General features: G+C 37.0%; 1 protein-coding gene across 1 annotated transcript in view; it reads right to left on the bottom strand.

Moving 5' to 3' along the window:
• Positions 1-16,951, bottom strand: part of PALS2 (protein associated with LIN7 2, MAGUK p55 family member) — a 53,715-nt gene that overhangs the window by 12,481 nt on the left and 24,283 nt on the right. Inside the window, exons 2-3 of the mRNA XM_065628857.1 lie at positions 9,887-10,005; positions 4,904-5,056 (exon numbers count right to left, since the gene is read on the bottom strand). Coding sequence (XP_065484929.1) covers positions 4,904-5,056; positions 9,887-10,003 — 270 coding nt within the window. The 5' untranslated portion in view covers positions 10,004-10,005. The remainder of the gene's footprint in view (positions 1-4,903; positions 5,057-9,886; positions 10,006-16,951) is intronic.

The raw sequence follows: 16,951 nt of genomic DNA, 5'->3' as shown, positions 1-16,951 counted from the left end.
GGTTGCTCAGAGCCCCATCCAGCCTGGCCTTGAATCTCTCCAGAGATGGGGCATCTACCACCTCTCTGGGCAACCCTTGCCAGTGTTTTACCACCCTCGTTGTAAAAAGTTTCTTCCTCGTGTCTAACCTGAATCTCCCGTCCTTTAGTTTTAAACCATTACCCCTTGTCCTATGACAACATACACCTGTACAGCAGTGGGTTTGTACCCAGAGAGGTGGGTCATGCTCTGGCAAATCTGCCATGTTCTAAGTTACCCACATGGGCAGAGGTGCCCACTGTGGTGGGCACTGGAAGGTCAAGCAGCAGTTTCTAGCTTCAGTACATACTGGCCTGATGGTCAGCCATCAATGCTGTGAAACTCATAAGAACTCAGTATCTTCTACACTTTGACCCTTGAAAAGTTTAGTTGAAGGGGGTAAAAAGTGGAAGGAAAAAAAAAAGACAGGAATGAAGATAGAAAATTAAAAAGGGAGACAGTCAGTCAAACACAGCAGTACAACCAAACAGGCAGCTGTACTCCAGAGGCCAGTCCGCAATGTATCTTCTGTAAAAATGTGTAAAAGAAACAGAGTAATTCAGTATTTTCACCACTAAATGATACATTCCAATAAGCTATTGCACTGATGACTTGTATACCACATTTGATACTTGCATGCTGAGGTAGGTTACAACTCTAAGATGATGCTGTGCTAAAGTGGCACCATTCATTTGTAAAATACAGAATCAGTCTCTAAAACAGTTACATAATAGTGTCCATAAAACTTTAAAAGAGTCAAGTCAAGGTGGCTTGTTTACACATTTACTGAACTGGAGAAAGGATGCAGATTACATTTTCTATGATTAAAAATTACATTGTATTTTTCCTTTCTTCCTTACAGGGCCCTTCTTGCAGAATTTGGAATATGCTTCCTTGCACCAAATGACGAAGAAAAGACAGCATTTATTTCTTGAGTATTTAGTTAATTTTCTGTTTCATTTGCAGAGAGAGACATATAGCCTCCCTGAGCCTTAGAAAGCCTATTGTAGCCATATTTTGGTCTGCAAATTTTCCTAAATGCTATTCCAGAGTGGTCATAACTATGATATCAGTTAAATAAAAACACTTAATCAAAATAATACTACTTTGGCTTCAGTTCTCTTTGTTGCCTGCCTCCAGATGAGGAATGGAAGCACAAAATTAAGGACAGAAAAACACACCCCAATTTTAGGCTTCAAAATTGAATCACATCAGATCTACTTTTTAAAAGTAAGTAGCTGCTTTTTGCCTGCACATAGCAGCCAAAATTGCTCATTGTTTCTCCAAGTAACACTGAAGGCCTCACAAAAGGCACTTAGAAAATGATAATTAAAAAAAATTAAAGCTGCTTCAGACTTTTTTTTTTTAATTTTAATTTTAATTTTTAAATTAATTCTGACAGAGTGAAGGATAGGCTAGTTCTCCAGGGCAGCATTTAGCTATCTTAACCATCAACCAGTATTTTCTCTTTCTTTTGTACCTAATTTTTTCTGTAACATCCAGGTTTTGCAGCAAATGAAGTAGGGAGCTCTAGAAATAGCTTATTTCTCTTACATACCCATGACCCACCCAATAGTATAGCAAAAGAGGCAGCAGGCAATCTTGTTCATAGCATGCAATAATCATGACATGAATTTTTAAACTGGGTTCCAAGGAAGAGTCAACAAAGTGCGAACCAGTAAGTCTGATGTTGATACTAAAGAAATCAGAAGCTTCCATAAAAAAACAGAATAATGGGACAATACAGATCATGCGAAAGCATCAACATGCTTTAAAAAAGGGAAGTCATACTTCTCAAATCTAGTTAAGTTCCTTGAAAGAGTCACCAAGCATGGCAGCGAGGCAATTACAGTTGATAATATAGATCAGTTCCCAAAAGGGCCTTTGAAAGACTCCTTTATCAAAGCCTTTCAAAGAAACAAAGCTACTATAGGATAAGCAGTAAGGCTCTCAAGCAATGAAAATATTGGTTAAAAGACAGAAAAAGTTGGGCCAGGAATATAGTATTATTAGTTTTCACAATCAATGTCACCAGGGGATTTCCCACACGCATCTGGGCTTGGTTCTGCACCTGCCAATACACTGACATGTCAGATAAGTCATCTAGGCAATAGGGCTGAGAAGTTAAATTACAGCGTTTGCTGATGCTGCTAAACTAGTTGAGGAATAAAACAACTGATTGTAAGCTGCAGGAGCACCTCATAAGCAACAGAGTCAGAACAAGGCAAATGAAATTCAACACTGACTGCAAGAGAAAACACAATTCCAATTTAACATATTAGCTGATAGACTCAGAAGAGGTATCTCAGATGTAAACAGTACAAAACCAAACCAAACCAACAACCCACCTCTACATTTACTGAGCCTAGAGGCACCTCTTCTTTACCAAGAGGGCAGTCAAACACTGGAACAGGCTTCCTAGAGAGGTGGTTGATGCCCCATGCCTGTCAGTGTTTAACAGGCATTTGTACAATGCTCTTAATAATAGGCTTAAACTTTTGGCCAGCCCTGAAACGGTCAGGCAGTTGAACCTCATGATCATTGTAGGTCCTTCCAATGGAACTATTCTATTCTATTCTATTCTGTTCTATTCTATTCACAATCTGTTAAAAAGGCAAACCAAATACTAGGAATTTTTAGGCAATGAGTAGGAGATGCAATGGAAATTATGACACCACTTCATAAACCCATGCTGCTGTGAATGACTCTAGGAAGCCGTACACAGCTTTGCTTCCCTCCTGTTTATTTATTTGAGACAGACACACATAGACTATGAGGTCTTTCAAATCACAAGTAACACAGAAAAACTGACTAAGAAAAACTGTTTAGTTTCAAGGGGGCAACAAGGGGATATTAAGTGAATTTGACAGGTGACAGTCGCAAAACATCATAGTCTCCACTCTGCTGGGGGATGTTGTGAAAGAAAGGCTTTCACATGGGTTCAAAAAAACAACTGAACAGCCTGACAGAAGAGAACACCACCACAGGTGGATTATACTACTTCTCACTCAGACATTTGAGCACCAAATCACCAAATCCTCAGGAAACATTTTGGAAGGTATCACTTGTTGGCTTGTCCTAGCCTTACAGTCCTCACTAGATGCCTACTGATGAGGACAGGGAAGGAAAACAGAAGAGATATTTGTTAAATGGACCTTTAATGTACAATTAGGAAGCACTAACAGAAGATCAGAGCAAAACTACAAGTTAACATAGCATATATGCAATTTCAAGTCTGCTCTTTATAAATCAAATAACAATATATGTACAAGAAACAGTGTAAATATTGGCATTTTTGTTCGCCTGCTACTTTGAAACTTTTAAATTAAATCTGTAAGTTGCTTAAGCCTGAATTTACGGAGTAACTGATACCAGAATCATGTGCCTCTCTAAATATGAGTACTGAATAGGAATGGATGTTGCGTTTATCTTATTATTGGCTATTCACCCTAATTAAAATTCATATTTGATCTTAGTCTCCTACAGCCACTTCCAGTCTCCACCACAAAGATTCTTTGCCCAGCCTCTGGTCTTTGCCCTCTCTCTCCAGAGGTCATTGCTGCAGCACCTTTCAGAGTCAGTCTACTCAAGCACTTAAGTCCTCCTCATCTTTTGATTCACGCTCTTTGACTTGTCAGCTTTAGTTTCCCTGTCTAACATGACGGATCTTTGTCAGGTCTGTCACTGCACTAGTTGGCCCCTAATTCCAATCTTTTTGCATTGTAACTACAAATTCCTCCAAATTCGTCCTCTCCTTCTCCAGTACCATTTTCTGCTAAGAGATCAAAGATCGATTTGCAGGTTTATCCACCAGTAAGTCTCCAAATCATAGTCTTTGATCCCTTAGTTATGATGCCCTTCTGGATAAATAAGAGCACAAGGGAGGCCAACATACTGCTCTTAGAAGAGACAGAGGAACTGTCAGCACTCAGAATGGCTACGACATCAAACGCTGAGCTCCTAGAGTGTTTCCTCTTCCAACAGGCCACAACACAGCTTGATAGCATTTACAGTGTTTATCTACGTTAAACAGTAATGCACCTCACTGCTGTGTTTGTATAATATATAACTGAAAATTTAGAAAGAAAAAAAAGTGTGTTTAAACTCATATACCCAAAAAATGTCTATGACTCTATACCTGTCTGCCAAAAGATGCACATTTATACTGTGGCAGAAGGTTTGCTTATGTTCTTTACAGGAAACCTGTAAGTACCTAAGTACCTATAAGTACCTAAATACCTAAGTATTAAAGTCACCAGAAGCCTGCCTACAAAGTCCAGAATCTGCCATAGACTTACAAACCCTAATCTTCAAGGGTCAGTATGGAAACTGGCCATAGTATGGCAGCTATGGAAAAACATCTGCTTTTGACAAGTGTATGTCAAAACTTAATTTATGTTAAGCAGAGCAATAGTGAGAAGGATGCATATTCTCAACTTAACCTGCAGAGCAGATCATATCATAGAAGCAGCACATTCATTCACTCTGCAAACTGTACATCTTACACATGAGTACAAATGCCAACAGCTGAACTAAAATGCAGAATGGTCAGTACCAGGAACTGAGACCACCTAGAAATGCTAAAGATGAAGCCTTCAAGGAATTGTTATGGAAACTCCAGTCATATAGTAAATGTTTGTCCAATATTTATAACAGAAACTGCAGTGGATTTTAATACAATGAGTGAAGATATTCTTGAGGTGATATCAAAGAATAAAATCATGCTCATTCTTAGCTTCACATGGTTTCCACTTGACCTTTCATTTGGACTAAAGTCCTACATATTAAAGTTTGCCGCAGTTCAGTTTTTGTTTCATTATTATTCCTAGATCCATATGTGGACACTGATACAGTAAGTTGGTAATACCCAGTAAAAAGGTGGCACCTGAAAATGAGGCTCCTTGAGTATTCCAACCAATTCTGCAATATTTTCATCTTTATTTACTAAGGGACTGATGTCTTCAATAATTTCATTCACCAACTCCAGGTTGTTGTCACTGACAGCCTCAAGTTTAGAATCTTCTAGTCGCTCATGAGCCTGTAAGATTAAATAAATGAGAATATACTGTAAATAAGTTTCAAGTAGTTCCAATATATAAACCTTTTAAATAATTTATTGGTGCAACCTTAAGCAGGAAAGCCAGAAAAATTACATATAGTATAACGTGTATATTTTATCTTTATAACTGCTGAAGGATTTTCCATGCTCAACTACGTGACCCAGCACACTTTATAAGCAGCACCTGTCAGAGGTATTCATATGTCCTCATTTCCTATAACATCTATGCTGCATACACCAAACAGTCCTCTCTGAACAGAATAGCACCTCAGATCTTTCCTGTTTCAGAACCTAGTGCAAGTACACCTTCTATAAGAAGGACAAAAAAGGAAATATGCAATCTGCTCAGAAAAAAAATAAAGTCTGCAAGAGAAGCATCTACCCTCGGCTCCTCCCATTCAAACACCTTCAAAACAGAAAATTCTAAAGGAAAATCTGCACAAGTAAAGGAAATGCTAAAGAAAAGTCTGCAGCAAAGACCGCTAACAGTATCCTGGGCTGCATCAAGAAGACTGTTGCCAGAAGGTTGAGCTCTACTTAGCACTGGTGAAGCGACACCTGGAGTACTGTGTCCAGTTCTGGACATACTGGAGGGAGTCCAGTGAAGGGCCAGGAAGATGATGAAGGGCCTGGAGCACCTCACATTTGAGGAAAGGCTGAGAGAGACGCGACGGTTCAGCCTCGAGAAGAGAAGGTTCAGGGAGGGATCTCATCTGTATGAATACCTGAAGGGAGGGTGCAAAGGCAATGGAGCCAGGCTATTTTCAGTGGTGCCCAGTGACAGGACAGGAGGCAATGGGCACAAACTAAAACATGGGAGGTTCCCTCTGTGCATCAGGAAACACTTTTTCCACTGTGTTGGAAGCCATCTGTATGTGGTCCTGAGCAACCATCTCCAGGTGACCTTGCTTGCGCAGAAGGTTAGACTAGATGCCCTCCTAAGATCCCTTGCAACCTCAACCATTCTGTGATTCCATGATACCTTTTCATCTCTTTCTAGAGCTATTGTCGCAGACATAACACTTTCCTAAGCACTGCAGATACTTAAATTCACTGAAAGGTAGGAGCTTGCAGCTACATAAGAAACACCTCATAAATCCAAATGCATCACTGATTTATTACAGGTAGTGCTGTATCATAAAATACAGGAATACGAGGAGGCCAAAAATAACTAATTCTCAATGCACTCAATTAAGAGTTATTTACAACACCATAGCAACTACAAGTTAAAAAAAAAGAACAATTGCTTTGGCATGTAAAAACACAACAAATAACAGATATATTTGGCAGTTATCTATATATATTTCCAATATATATAATTTGAAGGTATGCGCACACATGCACTTTCTTCTTAGTGCTTTAAAACAGATGTTAAAATAAAATTTTACTAAAACTTTGTTTCCTGAAATCATCTGAATATTAAATTCTATTTCATATCTATAAAATGGTATTTCTGCAGGACTGATGACCAAACACTGGAAAGACTAACTTAACACAGAGAAAGACATTTCAAACATTCCCCAACACCAACATGCACAAACCAAATGACCATGTTTATAAAGTCATAGGAAGCCTGTCACCTACGCACATTCTCCTTAATAAGGGAATGTTATTTTGTATAATACATAATACATACAGTAAACAATACCCTTCTTTTAAAGTTTACTTCTTTTACAGCAAGTAAAAACACAAATTTACTGACTTTCAAACATATACCAATAACAAATCCTTTGTAAGATTAGAGAGTATGGGTTACTTTCTTTCTCACTCATTTTCTTTAAAATACTACTACTAACACAAGAGTATAATCTAAATTCAGATATCCTTCACCCCAAAATCAAGGCCATGCGTATACTGAGAAACAGAAAGTTTATCAGTCAACAACCTCTGATCCTGTAATATGTAGGGGAGTAGCAGGATATGAAGTGTTATTTTTTTTTTTCATTTCAGTTCATCATTTCAGAAATAGTGATACTGAGTTGAGTCTCTTGATTCATTCAATATTTATTATACTTGCCAAATGTTCAAATAGTACGGCTTTTGCCTCCAACAATCTGACATCCTAAATACTGGACTCAGTGTTTATGCCTAAGATGTTTCTTTGGTCTGGGTTAGGCATTCATCTGGTACACTGTACGCTATGCAACAATACTAAAAGCAATAGTATGACTGCAGGAAAGAATATAAAGTTTTGAGGTTGAAAAGAATAGTTAACAATTTAGGAGAAAATAATTTTAATGAGACAGTTCGGTAGCAAAACTGAGTAACATCCATTCATGTTTCAAATTCAACAACTATTTTCAAAAAAGCATAACAATTATTAAAGGCTAGTTAGGATTGAGCATAAACCTCAGCACAGGAAAGGCAAGGACCTGTTTGAGAGGGTCCAGAGGAGGACACAAAAACGATCAGAGGGATGAAACACCTCTCCTGTGAGGACAGGCTGAGTTGGTGTTGTTCAGCCTGGAGAAGAGAAAGCTCCAGGGAGATCTTATTGCAGCCTTTCAGTACTTAAAGGGGGCTTACAAGAAGGATGGGGGCAAACTTTTTAGCATGGCCTGTTGCGATAGGACAAGGGGTAATGGTTTCAAACTAAGAGAGAGTAGATTTAAACTAGATAGAAGAAAGAAATTTTCTACAATGAGGGTGGTGAAACACTGGCACAGGTTGCCCAGAGAGGTGGTAGATGCCCCATCCATGGAGACATTCCAGGCCAGGCTGGACGGGGCTCTGAGCAACCTGATCTAGTTGAAGATGTCCCTGCTCATTGCAGGGGGTTGCACTAGATGACCTTCAGAGGTCTCTTCCAACCCAAACTATTCTATGATTCTACAAACATCAGTAAATGACAGGAAAATACATTTCACAGTATTTTACATTTTCCCCTACCACCTACTGAAGAATGAAAGGTACAGTAAAAGAACCCTATCCCCAAAAAAGATTTGTAACTTCTACCTTGATGCCTTTATTCTAGACAGAAAAAGCGTGAAATGAACTTAACGCAATTTTAAAAATATTAGCCAGACTCTGCATTGCAAAATATTATAAACTAACTATTATGCTTATTGCTTGCCTTCATTTTTTTTGAGGACTGAAAAGAAAAATAAGCTTGTATGGCTCATGACACATTTCCCTAAGTTTCTTCTCGCCCTTTTTGGGATACTTTACATAATTATTAGTCTTAATAACTAATAAAAGAAAATGAAAAACTTTTATATTTCTGGCCTAGTCTGAAATGAATCTGCTTAAATAATCTGACTATGTCAGGGTCCTGAGAATTGCCTATTCTGTTAAAACTCAGTCTTCTCATAGAAAAACAAGTTTTATGTATTTTTAGACACAAATGGACATATATATGAACTATATATACTTAATGAAGTGTGTTGTCATTTTGATCTTGTCCTTATTTAGCTCTGCTTGTTAGGACTGAGGTTTTGGGCTTATTTCCAAAATAATTACAAAAGAAAATATAAGTATGGTCATGCCATATGAACACAATTAAAACCTTTCAGCATTCTAGATAAAGCAAGTTTATAGTTAAGAATCTGTTTCCATTACACGCATTTTTTTTACATCTGCTAGTCATTAAATTCCACATAATTGTAATTGGCCATTAAAGCACAAATTCTTGATAAGAAAAAAAATGCTTTGCAACAAACATTTTCTTCATGATAAATATTAAAGAGGACATATGCAGCAGATACCGAAGCTGGAAATAACTCTAAGTAAGAAAATGCTTTTACTTACTCTAGTAAATTTAGTACACAAATCTTTCCCTCTGCAGTCATCTCACTAGCAGATGAGACACTTCCATTATTTTTAAGTTTATTACTATGCAATGTCTCCCAATTACAACTAATTTTTTGAACAGCTAAACAGAAGTAAATTCTTATATGAATTCTTATGAGAAGATTTCCTTTCCAGATTTTTATACTGAGCAAAATCCCTGCACAAGAATCCTTTAGAGTATTTTGTGCCTGCCCAGAGGGCATTGCTTTCAGATGTTTGTTCATATTAAAGAGACAGCTACATTTAAATTAACTGGTTTTTTTCTCATGAGAGGGGCTTATTTTTATGAAGTAAGACTAAGAAAGAATATAAGTGCTGTACAATATTGACTGCATCTCCTACTGGTAAGATACGCTACATTTTAATTACAGAGTCTAAAGATTTCTTGTAAATATCACCTTATATATTTGTAATTGATTGCTACCATCTATAAATAAAATATTTTCATAATGCAAGACCAAAACTAAGGATAGCCCATGTCTCACAGAGCTGACAATCAAAGGTTCCAGTATTACTCTGAGATCCAGGAAAGGGCATGGTGGGTATATTTCACTGGGCTGATCAGAAAGCCATTTTGAGACGAAGACAAAAAGAAAACTTGTTTACGCCACAGGAGAAAGAAGGTTATTGCTCTCACTTTTCACCTTTGGCAAAAATGCCAGAAGTCAGAAGGCATATGGGTTTTGCACACAACAGTGTTCACAAGACTATATGAAAGCCAACTGCTTCTAATTTTAAGTATTTTGACATTTTTTTCATAAATATTTTTACCACATTATTTATGGATTCTCGGAATTTTTCTTCTTCCTCTAGATTCTTCCATGTAACAACAAATCAGTGTGAACAGAAATTACACTATACCAAATCTTCACCTTCAAGAACTCCTTCAAGTCTTATTCTGAATAAGACATGCTGTACATAAAAGCCATTGTTAATACCTCGGCCCATGCTCAGTGTTCACACAATAATTTAAGAGGTAAAATATTCCCAGATTCTACTCAGAGCAGGAAGTTTAAATACCTTAGCAAGTGATCTTACAATAGGATTTTCCATAATTCCTTTAAGAAAAATCAGGTCTATTTCTTCAGCTCCTGTCGATGTTGGCAGATCAGTAAGGTTATCCAGGACCTGCTGCATGGCTGCTGACAAAACAAAAACAAAAAGTAAGTACTGACCAAAATAGGCTTGCATAAATAAAAAGCTCTGGGAAGCACCACAATACTAACTTTAGAGATGTTAAGCAGCCAACTATATCTATGAAAGCAAGTGGACAGAAAGAAAAAAGGACTTTTTTTGTTGTTGTTTGAAAAGTGGCAATAAAGGATCTATTCAAATCCTTATCATCACAATCAACTTAAATCCATGCCCAGCACATTCCCTTCAAGATTCACTACTACTTAAAGATTGAAAACAAAACCAAAACCACACCAAAACAAAACAAAAAAAACCCCATGCCCAAACAAACAAGTATAAACTACATAAAAGGTCTACATAATCTTCCAAATGCAATATAAGCAACTCATTCATGACTCTTTGTCTTTAATCTCTCTTTTAGAGGAAGTTTTCAGCCCTCATATGTACACCAACCAACTACAAGTTTTACAATTATTGTACAAGGCAGATGTCACTGTTTTCAAAATGAACACATAGTTTCAAACCATTTTTCTTCAACCAACAATTTGCTTCCAAGCAGCTTTTACCTTGAGGACACTTGTGTCCATCCCCATCAGTGCTTTGCACCAAGTTCTGACTTTACAACCAGTTCTGATTTAATAACCAGTTCTTACTTACTGCACTCCAGCACTAAGTGTAGACAGTGCTGATGCCGATGCTAGGCACCAACCAGGCACCACAACACACTGCAATGGGAAGTATATCCTACAACACAAAACATATTGTGCCTGCTCAGTACCCTCAGTGGAGATTTTCCCGGCTGTCTACAGGCTCAGAGACAACTGCAGCCACTTGTGTGAGAGTGAACAAAGGTGGCCAAGAAAAAGCCAGACAATCCCACCATCTCAGCTGTCCTGTCCTGTGAAGTCATCAAGGTGAGTGATGAGAACTTATTTTATAACTGTGTCCTTCAACCTTCCTGTTTAAGATAAAGCTGGACAAAACAGATCTTTTATGTTAGGCATCAGATTCAGTTATGTTCGCGTGTTACAGAGTTCTTGTGCATTTGGGCGCATGTGCAGCAGCCCTTAGCAGGGATTATATCAGGTAGCCCCGAGCTTGCAGAGATGAACGTGTGCCAGCTTAGGCTGAGCACAAGAGAGGTCATGACTGGAGACAGTTATGACACCCTTCACAAAGTAAATGGTCATTCTCCTCCTGTTTTCCAGCATTTGACTAAATATTATTATCTTGTAGTACTATCTTAATAGTGAATAACCTATACTGTTCTTTTTAATAGTATTCTTTTAAACTCCTGCTGAGTTATATGTCCATGCTCAGACACACAGAGATACTAAAAAAAAAAAAAAATCTTCTGTTAAGATCCCCAACAAGCTAAAAAGCATTAGAACAACCACTGTGTACTGCAATGCTCCACATGTCGCATAGCAGCATATATCAAGAGAACTGGAAAGCCTATATGCTCATTCTCCCACACAGGAATTTACCCTTAACTTTCCTCATTGCTTTATAATGAAAACTATTATGAAACACTACACAGTAACAGAACAAACAGCATTTCTCAACACCTACTTTCTAATTTCAATTCTTCTTAGAAATTCCATCCCAAGAAAAATTTTCTGGCCATTCTTTCTGACAAGTGGAACTGACATTTCAACAATCAAATTGTCTTGTGTGCCACATTTTAACTACAGCAGTCTATGTTAAAAGACTGCATTTTTAAAAAATATGTTTTAACCATACTTCTTGCTTTCAAAAAGTGGATCTTCTGTGAAGCCATGAGTAGGAGGGAAAATGACACTTTATGCTTTCAGATTCTGAAGCAATATTATTCCTATTTTTTTAACAGACAAAGTGCTGTTAGCAATCACACATTATGTAAACACACCAAATAAGCCTGTAAATAGTCCACATCTTCCACAGACTAGGTATGTCCTATACCTTGACTAGTTCAGCTGCAGATGCACTTGCCTTGTTTCAAGTTTTTCCAATTCTCAGTTATAGATTCATGACTATTAATGCAGTCATGCAAGCTATAGTATTTGCAGACGCAGACAGATGTTTCTAGCCAATTTACATAGTCTACTAAGTGCTACATAAATACTGCATGTGTTATAAGTTTTATTTACATTTTTAATGGTTATATAAATTGTTTTAAAGGGATACCAGGTTACTGGCTTTGTGCTTGTAAACAACCTGAGTAAAAATATGAAGTTTCGTTCAGGTCAAAGCATGCATCTGAACTATGAGCTGCAATTCCAGAGCCTCATGCTGACAGAGGCATGCATAATAAAGACATTCCTTATATATCTCCATGTTAATAAGCTGTTTCTTACATAACTCTTTCAGAATTCTGCCTATCTTACAATGATCAAATTAAAAAAATCAAATCCCTATATAAAAACTTCATCACCAAGGAGAAACTGTTGAGAGCAACGTTAAACTTCACGAGAATGACTTGCAAGGTTTGTGCAGCTAGACACGATATTTTTCAAATGAATATTTTATTTAATAAAGGTTTCACAAATTCTAGCATTAAAACAGCTTAAGTATATTTTAGCTTTCTTGGAAAGCAGCAAACACCTTTATCAACATGCAGAGTTCAAAAAATTCAACAGCAGACTTGCATGCCAGGTGATCGAAACCAAACGCAACTATTTTCAGAAATAAGTTCCTTTTGCTGTGCATCTGATGGTTGCCTTCTCTCATGGCACAGCCATCACGGTAAGAGTCTTCTTAGCTATAAATTGTGTTGCCTCAATATTAGAAAGAAAAACAAAAACACAGGCATGTGTAAGTTGAGATAAAGCACCTTTACTTACCCTGAATTGTTCACATTTGAACACAATGTGGGTCTCTATATTGCTTCCATGTAGCTAGTTCCCCATCTTAAGAGGAAGATCCTTCTAAGTAGTTGAATAAAAAATAATACTGTTAAGTGCCCCTTTATTTTAACCAGCTACGAAGTTAAATAAAAAAAAAAAATCAGCACAGAGAAAGCGTTAAGAAACTTAATCAAAGTCTTGGCACCTGTTACCTAGTACATGGTAACGAAATCAATGTTTATATGCTTCACAATGCTTCACTGCTTTACATTCACCTGGCAAAAAAATCAGAACACGACCAAATGTTATTTTTTGAAAAGTCAACAAGAGCATCTTCCAACAGGAATTATGTCAGCTGCTTTATTTTAAAAGAATAGATAACAACACATGGGTACTTTGTGACAGACTAAACACTTTAATTTCACTGTTCTTAATTTATTATGCAAGTTATGGCCCAGATTCAAACATAGTTCCTGTTTAATGTGAAATGCTAATGTTTGTGCACATGTGCAAATAGCTTTGAAAGTCTAAGCAACACACTGACCTACATATGCCTTAGATATTCATACATGTACTTGACAGCAATTTGATTTATCCAGAGACAATTTAAGGGAGAGGGGAGGAGGTAAGACACTTTTGTAACTGTATTATGGACCCTCTTTTTATGTATCTATTCAACAGGCTTTTGGTTTTTCATTTCTTATTAAAATACAAACAGCCGGAGATGTGTTTACAGGCTCGATCTTTCAGAGTAATGTAGATACACACAGAATTTCAAGTAGCAGTCTTTAAAACAATTTCACTTTTCTCTTTCCTGGGGCAAAGCCACCTTAGCTCTTTTAGTAAAGTATCTTATCTTTGAGCAGCAGGAACGAAAACTGAAGATGTAAGTACTCACACAAGAAAGTTTTACTTAAAAGATCAGGTCCTATCAAGCAAGAAACAGATGGAACTAAGGACTTCAGAGACTAACAAATCTAAATACCCTATAAAAAATGCCTTTTGAGCCTTCCATCTTTTCTTTGGCAAATCTGCCCTTGAAATGTTGATAGAGGTTATTCACTGGGGGTGGGGTGGAAAGACCTGTAGAACTTACATTTAAGTCAGGCATTCAAGAACTAAGGATTATAGTGAACAAACACACAGCCTGGTAAGCAGTCAAACTGCATAGACCAGGTTGTCAGGAGCGCTCCTTATTGTTGAATACTTTTGTGTCAAATAAAAAGCAAATCCATGCTTTTCCTTCAGTGGAAAAAATAATTGGGTCTCTCTTGACTCTCTTGTCCCATCTTTTAAAGGAAACTGGTAATAACATACCAACTTTAAGAGCTCTACCACATACTTCATTCTCTCTCTGAAGACAAGCCTTCCTCAAAGACCCATCTGGCTAAGTTTTAAATTCTCACCACAACACAAAAGGATTTGCTTTTGTGAGGAGAGCATGAGATAAGCATGGTTGACTACAATGGTTAACAAAACCATCTAGGAATACACATATTACAAGAAACGTTGACAACAGCCTCCAGACAGAACAGGAGGAACTGAAAGGCAGAAACAGCATCTCAGTTGACCCAAGGTGTTGAAATAAAGGGATTCTTAGGAAAAAGTGGCAACAGAACTGAGTTTGAGCTGGGACTCCTAAGAGAAAATGAGATTACAATGGGACACGCTCCACTTCAGCCCATAGCTTTGGTGACAGGGAACACACACACACACACAGAGAATGAATTTCCACAGTCAGTTTTCAAAGAACATATTCATAACCATACCTAACTCACATATAGCTCTTCAGACAACCAAAGAATGCTTCAAAGGTTTAATCTACATACTGTACCTTACAATAGTAAATTCAGATCAAATAGAAGTAAAAGATACTATGATAACTCTTCTTGTATTTGCAAGAAAAAGACAGGTTTTCACCAAGCTTTCAACTGTAACTCTTCTATCAAATTTGATTTTACCCTGTCTTTCAGTGCCTAATTCTTGCCTACATTAATTCTATGTAAAGAAAAGAGGAAGCATGCATTTAAATAAATTTTCCAGATTTGCAGACAGAAGACAAATGTGTCACTCACTGGGGAAAATTAAAGCTTTCTAGAGTTAATACCTTGCACAGCTTTTTTTAGCTCGATTTCATTTTATTAGTCTCCAAGCTTACAAACTAACAGGAATTAACATAAAAATATCTATAATATATTTAAATAAATATATGCATATTTATTTCCACACGACCTACTCATCTGGATAGGAAGATATAATAAATACCTCAAGGATTATTGGTGAGGCTGGTGCTTCACACAAAGTCTAGAAAGTTAGATTTACAATCTTGTCACATACACAAACTTTGGAAACTATCTTTTACATGATTTTAAACATTTTCAAGAGGTATATATCCAAAAGAAAAGTTTCACAAGAGACGCAATAAGCATAAACAAAATAAGATTAATTTATAACTCATATAGACCTTAACCAATGAGAGCTGTTTATTTTTTTTTTCCATTTGTATTGATGTTTTAAGAAAAAATGGATTTATACTTTAACACACTGCAGGGAAAAAAAAAAAGTTATTTTGCATTGGCCACTTCTTTCCTCAGTTACAAATAATAACATTTTTGGTAGCCTAGGTCTGAGAAAAGGAGTACCTATGAACAAGTTAACATTTTGAGCTAGGACAAACAAGTTCATTCACTAACAGACTATTGACCAAGAATACATGAAAGACTGACAAAGTCCTCTGTTGCTACTGTTACAGTAAGTTTCAGAAACCAGGTTTTAAGATAAAAGTCTCTGGGAAAGCATTATGCAGTGAGCACACAGAACATTATGCTTGCGTTGCCACAGCCAGCAACTGTATTCACTAAGCAGAGATCGCTTTTACGAATACCTCCAGAGAAGCAATATAAAAATGATATAAAATTGCAGTTTAGCCCCTCTGCTCCTTTATGCTAGGCTATGAATTAGTTACATCATCCAGTACAAGGTATGCCTACATTGCTTATAGTAGTAGCGGCTTTCAAGCATCTACATCAATGTGAGGTTTTATCCAGGTTATTTGACAAATAATTGCCAAGCAGGGAGTGTTGGGTCAATGCAGCTATAGCCCTGTTGACAGCTACCTTAACTCAAGTATTTCTGGAGCAGTCCACTGTAACATCATGTAGGCACATTTTCTAAACAGGACCCTTCCTCATCCAGTCAACACAGTGGACCTCCTCTAGAAAGACACTAAGACTGGTTAATGAAGGAAGCTGTTGTCTGCACATGCATACTTTACTGACTGCAGAAATGAGTAGCATATATGTCAGTGAATTAGTAAAGGAAGGAGGAAAAGTCTAATTGATAAGAATGAATGCTCCCCTAGCTATTCAAATTCTACCCACTGAATTTTTGCATGTTGAAAAGAAATAAAATAAATGCTTAGAATTGTTTACTAATTTTTTTACTTTTCTCCAAGTCTCCTGGCAAGCCAATATTGAGCTATTGTGGCATAACTATAAACAGAAGCTTCAGCAGTCCCTACCCTTATCAAACCTAGCTCAACTATATCTTACATGCCCATTTTTTTTCATGACTGTTAAGGTCACAAAAGCTATGGGGAAGAGCAAACAACTCTTCCCCAACACTGTAACCACACATCTTTCAGGCTGTGAAGTTTGTCTAAAAAAAGATGAAGCACAAATTTTCTGACGAACAGATGGACCTCACAGCTGCATCTTTTGGAAAGAAAAGCAATATTTTAAAATTATTTCAGCAAAGATAAAAAGGGAACAAAGCATCACACCTCCAAAACCAGTTGAATTAAAAGGTTGAGTATTATTTGAATATATCTATCATGACCCACAATGCAATATTGATAAGAGATATACTGAAATTCAGTACTGAGTAAATTGTGTCAGTCTTCTCTTTCTTAGAGGATTATAAAGAAAAATATCTCAATTGTAAAGTACAAAGGCAATTAACTTGATGCTCACTAACTCAGCTTGATGCTTGGAAGATAACCGTATACAGCTGTTAAATACTACCAAGTTTTCTGACTTTTTTTAGTTAAAGACTGATGCAAGCTTCAGGCACAAATGATGATTAACTGAGGAGGCATACACATGCACACACACAAATACACTAAATG

This window comes from Caloenas nicobarica, chromosome 2, assembly GCF_036013445.1.
Source record: "Caloenas nicobarica isolate bCalNic1 chromosome 2, bCalNic1.hap1, whole genome shotgun sequence".
Lineage (NCBI taxonomy): Eukaryota > Metazoa > Chordata > Aves > Columbiformes > Columbidae > Caloenas > Caloenas nicobarica.
This window is presented reverse-complemented; position numbering and strand designations above follow the sequence as displayed.